General features: G+C 47.7%; 4 protein-coding genes across 4 annotated transcripts; 2 read left to right on the top strand and 2 right to left on the bottom strand.

Moving 5' to 3' along the window:
- Positions 1 to 2,884: 2,884 nt before the first annotated feature.
- On the bottom strand, positions 2,885 to 5,520 carry ASPWEDRAFT_105166 (uncharacterized protein; the record flags this gene model as incomplete). Its single annotated transcript, XM_040827702.1, has 5 exons — positions 2,885 to 2,981; positions 3,038 to 3,164; positions 3,223 to 4,957; positions 5,040 to 5,132; positions 5,200 to 5,520. The coding sequence occupies 5 exons, from the start codon at positions 5,518 to 5,520 to the stop codon at positions 2,885 to 2,887; spliced, it is 2,373 nt and encodes a 790-aa protein (XP_040692928.1).
- Positions 5,521 to 7,986: 2,466 nt separating this feature from the next.
- On the top strand, positions 7,987 to 9,183 carry ASPWEDRAFT_49285 (uncharacterized protein; the record flags this gene model as incomplete). The annotated part of the gene is made up of 2 exons (XM_040837252.1): positions 7,987 to 8,046; positions 8,170 to 9,183. 2 exons carry the CDS (start codon positions 7,987 to 7,989, stop codon positions 9,181 to 9,183), a joined length of 1,074 nt encoding a protein of 357 aa, XP_040692927.1.
- Positions 9,184 to 10,332: 1,149 nt separating this feature from the next.
- ASPWEDRAFT_36998 (putative DNA ligase I) lies at positions 10,333 to 13,362 on the bottom strand. Its single transcript, XM_040834586.1, has one exon. The coding sequence runs from the start codon at positions 12,996 to 12,998 to the stop codon at positions 10,503 to 10,505; it is 2,496 nt and encodes an 831-aa protein (XP_040692926.1). The 5' UTR covers positions 12,999 to 13,362; the 3' UTR covers positions 10,333 to 10,502.
- Positions 13,229 to 15,947, top strand: ASPWEDRAFT_49283 (RINT-1 family protein; the record flags this gene model as incomplete). The annotated part of the gene is made up of 5 exons (XM_040837251.1): positions 13,229 to 13,378; positions 13,452 to 13,699; positions 13,759 to 14,064; positions 14,118 to 14,262; positions 14,319 to 15,947. 5 exons carry the CDS (start codon positions 13,229 to 13,231, stop codon positions 15,945 to 15,947), a joined length of 2,478 nt encoding a protein of 825 aa, XP_040692925.1.
- Between the last annotated feature and the right edge of the window lie 68 nt (positions 15,948 to 16,015).

Raw genomic sequence — 16,015 nt, 5'->3', positions numbered from 1 at the left:
TTGTACATACTACATAGTTAGTACTTGCATGTACGGAGTATGGAGTACATATGTATAGGTTGAAACACCCAACTTCTGAATATCTTTTTAGTTCTCTACTGCATAGTTAATATTTCTGATTTCTGAATCACCATGATGTATCCTTACTCTAATCCAATTGACTAGAGCGATGGCGCTATTTGATTATCAAACAGCATCATCCAATACCTCATGATTACACCACGGAATCTCTATGCCAATTGCACAATAGGTACTTGTACATCCCGACTTAACGGTTGACATTATATTAATATCCCTTTGGTATACATGCATATGAGATGGCCATTGGATCATGTTGTATGACAGTACGCTGTCTTGTACTTGATACATGCAGGGATACTAAGGTGCCTGAGGCAGACGAGGCTGTCCATTGCCGGATGTCGTTCCGCCAATCAGAACACAGATAAATCGTGTGGCGCTCAGGCTCGGACGGAGTGTAACCCGGAAAGTCAATTACCTTACATAATACATAGCGGGAATGCTGTATTGTACTTAAGATGTTTCTCTTATTTCTATTGGTTTGATTTGTTCAATTAGATATTTATACATCTCTACTCTGCATAAAGATGGAATTTCGGAATCTATCATGTTGAGCAGCATTCTTTATCAACTCTAACCAGGTAGGACAGAGTCCGGCAAAGCTCCCGTCACTAATGGCATCGAAGCTAAAAAGAAGATCTACGGATGAATCATAGAGAGTGGAATGGATAATCGTCAAATTCTTTCTCTAGGTAATAGTAGTTGGTTATGCATGGCATACTCCGTAGAGCTCTCGACATCTAGACCACCTTCTACTTCCCCTTTCGGTAAATGATAGCAGCTGTTACTAGTGGGGTTACATGTATGTCCGGCCTAAGCCCTTGAAACCCAAGCTCTGTTCTGCGCTTATCTGTGGTTTGCTTTTCACTTAATTTTCACCTTGACGACATCACATTTATGGCTCGGTATGGAGTAGCTAGCAGATCAACCCTATTATTTAATTATGACATCATGGATGTTTGGATGCTCAACACATCTGATAATTGATGAGAGAACTATCCCACGGTGGAATATTATTTTTTCATTACAAAGTACACGCGTACTCTACGGGGTAGAATTGTTGCATATGACATGCTTTCTCTAACAGAGTATCTGTACTTCGTACTAAAGTATTCAATCCTTCATAGATACTGTAGTATGTTCCATCAATTATTAGTACCAGGTACACATTGGAAAAACAGTTGTCGACATCATCCAACCTATCATTGATGTAACTCTTGTTTTTTCCAGACGAATAAGCGTCCATCCCGAGCACATGTCCACCGAGCAAAATTCAAGAGGTCAGTCGAACACCATTATTGTCAAGCCACAGGCGTCAGTTCCGCGAGTTCTGAAATGTCCCAATCCATGGGATTATGGAATATGGGATATGGGATATGGGATACCTTTCTTCCGGAGATCGCTCGGAGGTGCTGTCAGTGGCAAACCACTCAGTGGATGCTTTCAACGGCTGAAGTGTCAATCCATCAAAAATGCATCTCCAAGGCCACAAAGGCAACAGTCTTTGACTGGGGAAACGACTCGGCGGATTCTACATACACTCCACCTGAACTTACCATGAAGTCTCCATCAGGGACTTTTTTCCTCATATATTTAATGGGGCAATCGTTTTCAGATTCCCCACTAGCCGTGTTCAGGTTCCATTACACGCTGAAGACAAGCCCGCCAATCAAATCGGGGGAAGATGTTACAACCAGCGAACCAGAGACCCGAATGGTGACGATCCATGGGTGCCTCAGGAATATAACACCCTTAGTCATCCATGGCAGATCCCGAAATGACATCACAGTTCACACAGTCAAAGGCCGGGCTGAGAATAGGCCACACTTTAATTACCTTACACACCAATACCAACCAAAGGTACTTATTTCCAATATGCATGGTTCAGTTGGCGTTGACCCACTGGATATCACGGTCGAGTAGGATGAACCATCTGTCTTGTAGACTGTAACATCGCATCAACTCGAAAGCAATCATGCAGCCGATTTGCTATTGTGACGTTAACCCAACCTTACATAGGATTCGAGATAGGGGTACTACCTTGATTACTCTGGATAATCGCAACCCCTTGTAGGCCCTAATATATCCTTCAATTATTCCCGTCTAGAAGTCCCAGTGAGGGAATGCTATTCCTGTCACAATTATCAATCCACAATGGAAATATATTATCTATAGCCACTGGCAAACTTGAATTATATTTCTTTACAGATATTTCCGAGTATCGGCGCAGCAATCCTAAGCCCAGCTTATTATTCGCCGCATACTTTGCCCCGACAATGCTCTTCTTTCTCCACCATCCAAGCCTAGCAAGAACCTCGAGAACACATCACCCTAGCTCCTGAACGCCACCATGTATGTAGAATAACAAAGAAAGTTAGGATATATTAACACCAACACTCTGGGCCGAACATAAATGCGTTGTGCTGATGACCAAACACAGAAATATACAGTTCGCTCGACCAGCTGCCGCCCTAGCATGCTAATCTGGTATCATCTGACGTATATTGCACGAAAAGAAAGAAGATATTAGTTCGAGAAGTAGAAGTGATTTTCGTATGAACTCCCCGGGCAATCCATGCATAAAGAAGATAGCCCTTGTTCGGGGAATCCACTAAGCATAGCATGTGTGCCCACTCAGGGAATTGGGAAAAGACAGCAGTGCTTCCCACATCATGCAACTGTCGACGAGGAAGAAGACGATGCGGCATTGGACCTAGACAATAATCACCCAGTCAATCATGGAAACCAAATCCTAGATATGGGTATATGTCGTCGGTAGTTTGAAGAAGTTTGCGAGGTCGTTGGATCAATGCATGATAATCAGAGAAAACCCATCGACACAAGAGCCACAGGAGCCTGAAATACCGGCAATTTTATAGCCTAAAGGTGGTATCAAGGTGTGTCTTTGAGAGACAATTAGTATAGACAATCAAGGATTTTGGTAACATAGACGACATACCCAGAACCTCCATGCGCATTACCGAAAACGCCGGATTTCCGTCCTTGACTTGTGAGAAATTCGATGCCATGGATCCACTGTCCCGCTCGGACATAGAAACCAAGTAAAATTTCCCCTCGTCGAATGTCTTGCTGTAGTGTTAGCATCATTTCAGGTGCATACGAGACAAAAGGTGACGTGCTTACCAAGCACAAATTCATCACCCCCAGGTTTCCCTTCTCGCTTTCCGAAGAGCTGACTAGTGCAATCTTCGTAGCAAAACTCCAAGCCCGCCAATGCTTCACCGTGGTAGACCTTGATTGAGGTCAAAAGCTTAGTTTGAAAAGCACAGTCCAACAAGAGTTGTTCTGGTTGACTTCCATCCAACTTTCCAGAGCCTAATCGTCCACCCCTGAACCCAGTTCCCTTGGGCAATTTAACCAGTGAAAGCTTGGACCTCAGGCTGGTAATGTCGTCGATAGCAAGACTGCCCAGTGCGCCAGAGTATACCACAATCTTGACTTGCTTCTTCTTTTCTTTCTCGGTTCCGAATAGTCGTTGCCGTAGCTCACTTTCTGTTACGGTAATCTTCCTCGGGAGTCCATTGCTACTTGACTCACTATTGAGGTATTCGATAAAGTTGTGACAGACATTGTCGCCTTCGGCGTAGAGCTCCATGAAAGCAATACCAGATGAAGCGGTAAACAGAATCTTGCCACTTTCAACAGGCCAGACCTGGACACTGTCATCTGAGATGGCAGGAGCATCGCCTGGAAGTCGGAAACAGGGGTGAAATCGAAAACGCAGAGCATCAAGGCGATGCCAACTGCATTCATCCTGGGGCAAGCATAGCTTGAGACCCTGAGTCTTCGTGCGGGTGGAAAACGGTTCGCGGGTCATGAAAGATCGATTTAGTTGCAGGTAATCTTTCAGCATAATTCCGGACTCCTGGTGTGGACACCCAAATATGTGGCCAACCTCGTGGAGGTGAGCACCGATGCCAAAATTAGCAGATTCCCAATTCGACCCAGCCTCACCAGAGTCATTCGCAATGGAATTGGTGTCTGTCCGGGTACAATCAGAGAAGGCATCAACGACCTCTTCTAAGCTAGACGGATAACTCTGAAGACTGTGGGATCCAAAGACTGCCATTTTGATATCATCCCGGTCCGAACCCAAGGCGGCATGGCCTGTTATGGTCTGCGAGCCTTGGTCCCAGTGCGAATCCAAGAGCATGACTGAAACGTACTGCTTTTGCCCCGGTTTAGGTTGGAAATGGTTTGCGACTGCTTCCTTGGCAATTTTGTACAATTCGTCCTTGTTGGTGGCGGAGGTGTTTTGCTGGGCAATGTTGAGATCCCGAAGCTCTGCGACCGTTTTCTCTGTACGGACGACATGGATTTTGGCTTCGTTTCGCATTTGCTCGTTTGAGACATCGCGACGACTCAAAGTACCGGTCTGCCACTCTTCTTCGAAACGGAAGCAACGCCGCCCAAGATTGCTGCGGAACATCTGCTCGCCCGTGAATGCTTGCCAGAGGTAAGCAGCCATGCGGTACTTTCGAATGGCGGTGTCGAGCCCATTCCCTTCCCGCTGTATCCTTTCTGGTACGGCGTCATAAGTACCATCGGAATCTTTCCCAAGCAATACTACCAGGTGAAGGGGCGGAGCTTGTGCAAGAGGTAGATAGTTGACGGAAATCCATGTTGAATGAACAACAGGATTGGCGCTTCCTGACGACAATTTCGGACAGACGAAATCAAAGCGTAGTCTGTTTGGCCCCGGGGAGAGGTGGACTAGGGTTTTGAAATGAGACGAGGTGACTGGCCAGGCGACTGATGGAAAGCTATCTTGGTGATGGTAGACCGTTATACTTCCGTCCAGCGGATGTTGTCGAGGGTCACCAATCTGACCGTAAACGAGTAGAACTTTTTGATGGACCTAGAATAGGAACAATGTCAATCGACTGTTGCTGACAATACCTTCTCGTGCGGGGTTGAGACGAAGAGCACCAGAGACATACCCATGCGTTGTCTAAGATAGAAACGATCCTCGGAGCGTAAGGAGAAGACGGAGTTGGTGACCGGGCATTTCCATTGACCGACATTGAGCTGCCCTATGCAGAGAAAAATCAACGATCAGCAAGGAGCAGGTACCCGGAGATAAGGTCAGTTCTAACGTACAAAGGTACTATTGCGCTGGGACGGATGCACAACAGGACCCGGTCGCTGAGCAGGAACGGCGAGCGGGGTACTAGTGCCATTGGAGCTAGAATCGGTTTCACTTGTTTCATTCAACGAGGGAAGATTGGGCGAGGATACATTGTTGGGTTTGATGGAGGATGGAGGGGTGACGGAGCTGTATGAGGCTGTATCGAGCGTAGACGACGATTTCCCCGACGTCATCTCGCCATTGGATTGGGATTCATTGGATTTCGATTCATGGGACCTGGTTGTATGAAAGCTGGCCTTGGAGCGACGACGAAGATCTTTGAAAAAGGGCATGATGATTCGAAGTAATGGTGTTGAACTGGTGAGTCCAGATCAACCCCGAAGGATTGGCAAGCCAAGCAAAGCTCCTCTGTTTTGACCGACTAGAAAGAGGTACTGGAGCGAAACGAGCGACAATTAAGTCGGACAATGGAGAGTAGTATCAAAAGGGGCTGGGGAAGTAAAGAAAGAAGGGGCTGCCCTGAGTCGTTCAGGGCAGCAGTTGGTGGTAGAGGAGAGGGAAAAAAAAAAAAAAAAGAAAAAGAAAAAGAAAAAAGAGACAAAGATTGTTGTAAGAGGAAAGCGACCGTTTGCGGTTGCGGTTGACGAACAAGTGGGAAAAGTCAACCGCCCCGCATAGAAGAAATCCAGGCACAAGGGGGCCAGGAGGGAAACAGATGAAGATCAAAGGAGATGATCATGAGAGAGTCAAAACGAAGGAAAGGGAAGCAAGAGAAAGAAGGCGAGGAAAAAAAAAACTCAGAAGGGGAAAGGATGAGAAGGAGGAGAGGCACAGGAGAGACAATGTGTTGCTACTTTGCTACTAGGTGAACACTACCGGTAGTCGATAAATGGTTCCAATAATAATGGCAATAAGAATAGCCCCATCCCCTGTGGCCATGGATAAGAAGTGAGACTTGATTAGCTGTCTTCAGCAACATCCCCCAGTCGCACGGCTGTTGCGAATAGAATAGGCCGCGTTACGTAGGCTCAGTCCTGAATCCATTGGCGATATCACCACCGTCGGGCTAGTTTCACCATCGGTGGATCATGGGCGATGATCGGTGCTAGAAGTTGCATTAATATTGCTATTTTGGGCTGTATCTACTCCTGGAGCTTCAAACAATCAATATTCAATATTTCGATCATATATATAGCCATCTGGCAGTTCGATATCAAAATCTCGACCCTCTCCTTACACTGAAGAGTGCTTGATCGCATTGCTGCGATCGCCCAGGTATGCTGCATTCCGGATCTCCAGCTTCTTCTCAGCTTCTGCTCCACGTCAACATTCATCTTAAATGCCCCCCTTCAACACGTAACTCAGCCTCCCAGGTCTGTTTGGACGTCTTATTCGCCCAATTGAGCTGGTGGCCCCGTTTTTTTGCTTATTTTTTTGTCGCCTCCTTCTGATCTATCGTCGGTCTGCATCTCGTCCCTGGTGGCTGACCCCGCTAATGGTGCTTATCTTCCTGCTTGGCAACAGTCACAGTCACATAAACTCATATCACCATAACCATAAAAAAGAAAAGGAGAGACAAAAGCAAAGACAATGTGCAACTTGCCTGATATCGAAGACAAACTGTCAATCATCGGGACTTGGCATGGTGGTTAGTTGGATCTTAAACCAACCGTTTGGTGCTACCTGCACTGTGCGACCCGTGATGCTGTACGGAGTAAAGGGGATACAGTAATCCAACATAATGGCTATTGTGGTAAATTAAGGACCTATTCAGGAATCCTGGATAAGAAGGAAAGATAAAAAAGTCCCAATCCAGTCAGAGTTGACAACGCATTGACAAGACTCGGTCGGGGCGCAGTTGATGGCTGCACGATGTCAGAAACATCCGAGTTATGCAGCCGGTATTTAATTCTGAAAAAAGTAGCATTCAAAAGCCACATTCTGTCTCCTTTCAGGGCTAGAGAGTCTGAGACAGATCATCACTGCATATTGTTGAGAGAGAGAGGAAGGGCCTGGGAATAAACCTTTGACGCTGTTGCATGCCGAGTCGATCGCTTTGGGATCATTTCATGCGATTCAGAGTTATCTTTTCGACTGCAGCATGCATACATACCTATCAGTAGCAATCGAGCAACCAGAACGAATCGATGCATCAGACTGCATACGGAGCAAAATAATAAAAGATGGATGATGGTGTGTATCTCTTCACCTCAATCCACTGTAGTCCACACACTCCTGTACATACTAGAAACACTCGTAGTTCAGATATAGGAATCTTCGACTCCTCATATTATTCTGAAATAGAACACTCGGTGGCATTGGCATGGCAGCTGAAGTCATTCTAGCGCGAGGGATGAAGCTGGAAATCTCAATATTGATTGATGGCACGCATTTTCGTTCTGCAGTCGGCGAGATCCACACCATCTCAACCCTCTTTTTCTTTGTCTCTCCAGACTTCCCCAAGCACACCTGAACCTCCCCGAGTTTTTTCTGGACTTTCCACTCCGTCTGCAACTAATCAATCCTGCCTGCATCTTTCTTCCCCAGACTTCTCTCCTCCTTCTCCATCCGCCAATTGGCCTTCTTTGCCTTTTTTTCGTCTCCTCTTCCTCCCCTCTCCTCCCAGCCGCCCTTGCTCCCTCTTCACCTCTCGAGGTCGACCAACGGCAAAACACACACCCCTTGACTCGAGGCACAGCTCTCCTACCGGCTCACCTCCCATTCCTGCTGCATTTGATGATAACGACCGTTTCCCTTCGTCGGGTGAATAGCTGTTTGGCTGTTCACAGATTCAAGCAATGGCCCATGCCAGACCATCCAGTTCGGAAAAGACGATCCGCAAAATCGATATCGCCCAAGTAAGTGGGAGTCATAGAATCACCCCTCAGTCACAATACCCTACCAAAATTACCCTTTTTCCCATCTCCCTGGATAGCACTTTGAGCTAGATAGCAAATTCTAACACATGGCTTTTTTATTAGGTATCCCTCAGTCTCCAGGACCGTCTAGGCCTCGCCAAAGTCAAATACCAGAACGGTCGTCTGCATGGGTTGGAGCCACGACAGCAAGATGGAAGACAGACTTCCTCGGGTAGTGACAAGCCGTCCGATTCGTCGTCCGAGATATCCCACAGTCGCTGCGAAACACCCCTAACCTCTCCCCCCCTACAAACGTCGTCCTACTCGAAGGAGCTTCCGAGATCATCGCGGAATAAGCATGCGGCAACGTTCAACTCGAGGGTCATGCAGCCAATGCTGTCTGCCAGTCGTAAACGTCTTCGGTCAGATTCTTTCACCGACCATCCAGCCAAGGCACCCCGCGTCTCCTGGAAAAGTTCGTACCAGCTGCCTGAATCGTCTCCTGGCTTCAACCGCCACCGCATGAACCGACCGCCGCCGTTTGTCTCCCAAGCTGCTACAATCCCCGAATTCTCATCACCCGGATACCGTGGCCATTCGGACGATGAGAATGACCCTGATCTCCCTATCCATAGCTTTCAGAATGTCAGTTCAATGGTCGGCTCTTCGCCTCCCCGCACTCCGCCGCCGAGGCATGCTCGTCTGGCTCGAAATGAACGGACTCTGCAAAATGAAGATGGGGCGGATTTGCTCCTATATCTTGCCAATTCGCCGACACCAGCAAGAATATCAAGCATGGCCCAGGCTCGGGAGTTTCCTCCATCTACACCCCCTAGCCAGCATGCAGTCTTGCCTTCATTGACCCCGAATACTGGAGCCGGTGGTGCCTTCCCCAATTTCGGCACACCTGGTCAGCAATTCAATTTTGCCGACTTTGTGAATGTTACCCCTAGCCCTGCACAGCCGGCTTGGGGTGGCCGTACTCCTGGGGGGCCTTCCAGAACGCCCCTGGCTTCCAGAGACGCCAGAAAGAGGTTGAACTTTGATAATCTGGTACCACCAAGTGCAGAAAGTCCCAGAAACCGGGGCAGAGAGGCTGGTCTCGCCCTGCAGCTCGGTGGAGAGCTGCGTCCATGAAATGCTGAGGCATGACGTCTGATCTCTTCTCCGTTCATGGATCTTCTTACGATATTTATGACCATGTTATGTACACAACGGTGTCAGATCCGGTGCCTTCCATAGTAACCGATCGCACAGACCTGCCATATGACGGCATTTCCCTTTTTCTTTTCATTTTTGTCTGAAAGGGCTCCATGAGGCTTGAACTCTACCAGTTCAGTCGATATCTCCATGAATAATTCCCACCAGGCTTGTCCATACATACCCCTTCTCATATGCACCCTTCCTGAATCTGCATAACATTTCCTTTGTCAACGTAATTCCTTTCTTGCCATTTTGTCTCAATTATATCCGATTCGTCATTGCTGCTGACTGTCTATCACCAACAAATATGGTGCGATTGACAGTTGTAGACGAATGATAGCTTTGGATCGGGATATCTCTACAGTTTTTACTTTTGTATATACGCATGTCAAATACTCATGAAAACCCGGTATCGAAGTTAGTTAATTGATAATACATCCATTGGTTAGGAACTTTTATAATTCAATCTCAATCGGACTAGAAGCATAATTCATCTGATCAATGTCACCATGCCATGCTGTTGACATCAGCCAAATCCGGGCCTGAATGTAACCATGTTTTTCCGCCCTTGCCAAAACGCCAAAAACATCTTTTTTCCCGCGACGCGTCTCCCGTACCGTAAATACGCGCCAATTTCGCGTTCACACTAACACCGAAGGAGGACTAGCGCTATCTGCAAGCCCTAACCTTAGCGCAGATTTTAGCCTGTTCAAAATCCGGATTTTCCAAGTTTTGCCAGGTCTTGGCCCCGCTTAGTTGCCCTCTGTGACACTACTACTTGTTTTTCGCGGACTGTGGAGTATGTAAGGCTGTCAGGTGTTTGACAATCTGTCGATTTGCGTATCGTACGCTGCCGATTGATCGATCGGTCAATCGAAAGAGCTTGTGTGGATTTTTAATGTTTGTCTTTGATTTTTGTGGGAGACCAAAGATCTTTGTTTTTCTTTTCTTTTTTTTGACAGATTCGAAGCTGCGATGCCGGTCGGTGCTTTTGAGATTCGGTTCTTGATAGATTGATTTGTGGGACCTTGAATGGAACGTGGCTACATATCACATCGGCTGGGATTGTGTTTTTTGAAATTGTCCGTTTTTTTCAGGTACCGTCCGTACCTGGTATTTCTGTATGTATCTGTATTTGTATGTATGTTACGTATTGTTTCAATTCAAAGATAGGTAGATAAATAGATTCGAATATATGCAATCATCAACAGCCATCAAGAGGAGAAATTACTATATCTTTCAGAATGGCATGCTCATTCCTGCCAACCTAGTTTCTCAGTCTCCTTGGCTGGCCCGTTTTCTTCCTGTTTAGACCGTTCTACCTGCTTCTCCCATAGGAGAGCCAGGTAATCCGATGTACTCGCTTCATCGATGGACTTGTCTTCACGGACTTTGAGGAATCGCGGAAACCGGAGACTGAGGCCGCGTTCCTCACTTACTAACCCAATCGCTGCCGTGTACGTCGGACTGAGGGTGATGTCCGCAAAAGCCATTTCCCAGACCTCTTGTGGCTCGAACCATACATCTGGCTCGCCGTAGTACTCGACATAGCTGGGGCGTGATATGACGCTGGGGCTTCCTTGTGTGTATTTATCCTTGTTGGCTTGGTAGAACCGGTCGGTGAAGCCGGACATGCATTTGGTGACGGCTTCGAGATTTCCCGTTTCAGGGTTGCGGACTGCCATCAGGATTGGGGACCACCATTTGGCTTTACGGCCTTGTCCGTGCCAGCCGGCGATGGGAATCAGGTCCAAAGTTTCAGATGACGTGCTGTAATCCTTTTTGACCTTGAGCCAGGATTCGAGACGTTTGTCGGGCTCATATGTAGATAGTAAGGCCTTTCGTCTGCTGCTTTTTTCTTTTGCGTTTGTCGTCTCCGACTGTCGATTCGTCTCTCTTTCATTGTTTGAGAGAGCCTCGTTTGTTTCGTTCAAGCCCGGTTTTGGCGTATTGTCGAGTACCTTGACCATGATCCCCTCACACTTGGTGTCGAGTGCACTTTTGAAAAACTCCAGTACCGTCTCAGAATCAGTCGACGTTGCATCAAGGCTCTTGACCCAGGAGAATTGATTTGGTATTTCCACAAATAGGCCCCGAAGGAGCTCCCTGCGCTCACGAAAAGGCCGATCCATTAAAGGCTCTCCATTCAGATACATGAGATCGAATGCGAAGAGACAGACGTTGATTTTTATCTCGCCTATATCAACGTTCTTCTTGGCCCGGTTCGTCAGCACTTGAAATGGTTGTAATTCACCATTTTCCCGGTCTACAGCTACTACCTCTCCTTCGAGTATGAAACTCGATACACTTTCTCCCCTGATTTGCGGGACCAGAGAAACGAGATCCGGGTATTTGTCTGTCATGCATTCAAGATGGCGCGAGAAAATGGACACATTCCCCTTTTCGTCACAGTGCACTTGGGCGCGCTGTCCATCGTATTTGTACTCACAGCTGAAATCTCTCCCTTGAAGTTTCGTTAGCATCTCAGAGAGATCACGGGTGATGCTGCCCAGCATAGGTCTTAGAGGAACATGGAGTTGAAGGCCACATCGTACAAGAAGCTCTTCAGTCACCCCTACCTCAAGCAGACAAGGGACTAGGTCGTTATAATTAGGATGTCGGGCGTAGGAAGCCTTGACAATCTCCTCCGCATTGTTGTAGATTTCACTTAGGTCTTCTTTTTTAAGACTTGCCAATTCTTTTTGGGGACGAACCACAAAATCTGCACCCTTGGGCTTCGAGAACAGAAAGGCCCGCGCAAGTGCAATGAGCATGGTAGTCTTGACGGCTCCGATTCGTAGATTCTGAACGAGGGTCCTCACAATATATCGGCTTTCTTCCGCTCCCCGAGTATCTTGCAGCAATTTTTCAACGACCCTTTGTTTGGTTTCTTGACTCCCTGTACCTTTGCTCGTGGATATTTTCACTAGCGACTGATACACGCTTTTTATTTTGAGTGGCTTGGGTTTTATCAGTGTGAAGCTCTGTTTTTTCTTTGCTTCGAAGGCTACGTCTCCAGCATCCCCATGCTTATCATAGAGCGTCTTAAGACCTTGGCTATTCAGCCCGTACACCTTCTTGAGTGCCTTTGATATAGAAGAACCCCCTAACCCTAGTTCCAGCTCGTCGTATGGTGGAGAAATCGCGTTTGTTGCGAGCCATACCGCGGGAAGAACACTGGAAGGGTCACCTTCAATAAGTACCCGTAGAAGATTGACCAATGTATCAACAATCCTGATTCGACTAGACGTTGAATTGGCAAGGACAAATGCCCTCGTTAACAAAGCGTATGAAGCGCCACCCGTGTCCGTCGCCCAGTGCTTTTGTAGCTCTTCTGCATATTTCACCGAGTCGAATGTCAAAGGACTCTGATCAAAAGGGACAGAAAGGGATATTGTGTCTTCCGTGCCAGTAGAAGACTGCAACGATAGTGTATTTGGTTTCTGTGCTTTTTTTATCGGCTCCGCGTCGATATCTTTCGGAATTGAAGGCGTTAAAGGAGGCTCACCACTTGCAGCCTCTGACGTAGTGGCGTTGTCTTCTTGATCCCATTCTGCCTGGAGTTTACGAGCAAGCGCTTCGTCTGAAAGAGTCTGTGTCGTATCTTCTTCGGGCACGGTATCCGGTACTTGCTCTGGTTTCTTCGCTTGCGTGGTAGCTTGATTCTTGAAGAATGACGCTATGCTCCGGGCGTGGTGTGGAGAAGAGTCTGGAACATCTCTCTTTCGCTTTTTCGCTGGACTGGGCATATTAGAATAAGAACAAAACACGGAGACACGTCAGATGTAGGCGCTGCAGTAATTAATCTGCGAATCTATAAGCATGTCCATAGTGGTTGAGGCGATCGTTCGTCCTGGAGGGTTATTGGCGGAAGCTGTCTGGATGAACTGCCCAAGGCGGAGTTGGAGTTGATAATCGCGACACCTTGCGCTTCTCGATGGCTGATCATTCTTAATGATTCTCCCCCGCAACATCCACAATGGCAGCTCCGACATCATCCCTGTCCTCGCACGAGAGGACACGAGTCGAGGATTACCTGAATGATAAGATTCAGGTTTCTGCCGACTTTGAAAGTCTAGACTCTTTGCTTTCTAGTCTCCGTGCCCAACACGACCTTCAACGAAAGCAGGTACCGTCGCCTCGTCTCGCTGGTTTCTGGCCACAAGTCACTCTTCGGTAGTAGCTAACCTACTCATTGGTAGTTAGCAGAAGCCCAGGAAGCATTATCGAATGCCACCAGAACGTCCAATAACCATGCCGAAGCCACTCGAAAGCGAGCCGAAGCGTTCAAGGAACAGGAGGCGGACATTGACAGACGCTTGAAGACCATCACCAATTCGGACGCCAGCGATGTAGCGGCACAGCGATTCGAAACCAGTATGGAAAGACTTCGAAGGCTTGAAATTTCGCGGGGTTATGTCGCACTGCTGAAGGAGGCAGATGCTTTGAGGTATTTGAGACCAGAACAAACAGGTTGTCATGGACTATGGTTACTGAAACTGGATACAGCAAAGAAGCGTTGCAAAATATATCCACTACGCCTCGTCTTTCTCTGAAGCCATATGCCCGGTTGCAAAACATTGTTCAATCGTTGAGAGATGCCCAGCCCGCCGCAGAGGGAGCGGCTCCCCATCTTGTCGACTACGTTGAGAAACTGGCTTCCGCGCTGAGAGAACAAATGAAAGGCGATTTTACCAACCGACTGCAAAAGAGACTAGAGCAGATGAAATGGCCATCGAGGGACCTGCATCTCCCGGATGACCTCATGGCGCAGTGGAGAGGCGATGTCGAGTTGCTTCTTGACCTCCAAACACCGTATGGATCCTCCCTGGCAAAATATCGCGTGGTTTCTAATTTTGGCTATTCAGAGAACTTCAATCCCGCGATGTGGCCTCTAAACAGCAGAGTGTTGAGCCCCCAATTCTATTCCCGTTGGAAGTAATGGTGCATCCGCTAGAGCTCCGATTCAAGTACCACTTTAGCGGCGACAAGCCAACAAATAGACTTGACAAGGTATCATGTGCCATCGTGGTGTAAAGAAATGACCTGCTCTAACTATGCTTTTACAGCCGGAATATTTCTTGTCGCACGCCATGGACTTGATGAATACCTACGGTGACTTCTTCATTTCGTACCTTCAGCCTATCTTTAATGAAAAGGCACAAACCGCCGGGTCCGGCCTCGAATGCAACTTCCTCAATGCGCCTCACGCATATATTACTGCTCTTTTACCGATGCTGCGACATAAGATCAACACTTTCCTTCCCCAAATCTCAAACCACCCCCAATTACTAAGCCATTTCGTGCATGAACTGATGAAATTCGACACAGAGGTCCGCGAGGCCTGGAATTATCTGCCCGATCCTTACACTAATGACAACTGGAAAGGACTCACGTGGGAAGTTTTGACCAAGAAAGGCTGGTTCGACCGTTGGCTTCAGGTCGAGAAAGACTTTGCGTTGGCACGTTACAAAGAAATTATAGATACCCTGGACAGTGGGCGTATTGACTACGAAGGTGTTGAGATTTCTGCCACCAAGCCAACCAAGGCTGCGATTCGTGTGAACGACCTTCTGGAAACAATTACAGAACGCTATCAGCCTCTAACATCATTTAGCCAGAAGCTGCGGTTTCTCATCGACATCCAGATCACTATTTTTGACCAGCTCCACGAACGCTTGTATTCGGCACTGGAAGCCTACCTTACAATGACATCTGCAATTGGTCGCACGGTACAGGGGACCGATGGGCAGGCCAGTGTGGAAGGTGTTGCCGGGCTGGAGCGCCTATGTAGGGTCTTCGGAAGCGCAGAATACCTAGAGAAGAAGATGCAAGATTGGAGTAATGATGTGTTCTTTGTTGAGCTCTGGTCTGAGCTTCAAGAACGGGTTCGGCAGAATAAAAATGATGGCAAAAATGTGGCTGGTACCATGTCCGTTGCAGATGTCGCATCGCGTACCTCCCCGGCTGTTGCGAATGATCACAGTACCAGTGGCTCAGACGCAACCTTGGATGGCGCTCTTTTCGATGAAACCGCTTCCGCCTACCATCGTCTAAGACTCCGATCCGAGTCCATCATCACTTCTACAGTGACTTCAAACACAACATCCGCCCTCAAATCGTACTCACGTACGTCCACATGGGCTACCCTTTCCGCTCCCTCGAATTCGGGGGCTTCTCTGTCTCCATCACCGGATCTCGCACCGGCAATGCGTACCCTTTCTACCAATATATCCTTCCTCTCCCGCGCATTAGGAGTTGCACCTCTACGACGCATCATCAGACAAGTACTTCTCTCCATCCAGAGTTATCTGTGGGGTAACGTGCTCACGAAACACACATTTTCTGCTGCCGGAGCGTCCCAACTCATCAGTGACGTTGAACACCTTTGCAGCGTTATCGATAACTCTCTCGGAGCAGCGGGTCACGCAGGGGGCTCAATCAGTGTGCTCAAGAAGCTTAGTGATGGCCTCATACTTGTCGGGTTGGATATTAACAAACCAAAGCCAGACGATGGAGGTGATTCAGGAACGTCCGAGGTGGAACAAGGTGCCCGGTTAGGGCTATGGGAAGTTGAAAAGAGACTCTTCAAGGACAATGAGAGCGCAAGAGATGTCCTCTCTGAGTTGACCATTGATACTCTGACCGAGGCTGAGGCAAGGTCAGTATTGGAGAGACGTGTTGAGATTGGCAGCTAAGCGCCCATTCATTGTTACTTGTTTCATTTTTTTCAGTAGGGTAATTACTCAAAGTGTTGTGCAGCGAT

Source organism: Aspergillus wentii (genome assembly GCF_001890725.1).
Source record: "Aspergillus wentii DTO 134E9 unplaced genomic scaffold ASPWEscaffold_2, whole genome shotgun sequence".
NCBI lineage: Eukaryota > Fungi > Ascomycota > Eurotiomycetes > Eurotiales > Aspergillaceae > Aspergillus > Aspergillus wentii.
Note: the sequence above shows the minus strand (reverse complement) of the source record. Positions and strands in the feature narration are given on the sequence as shown.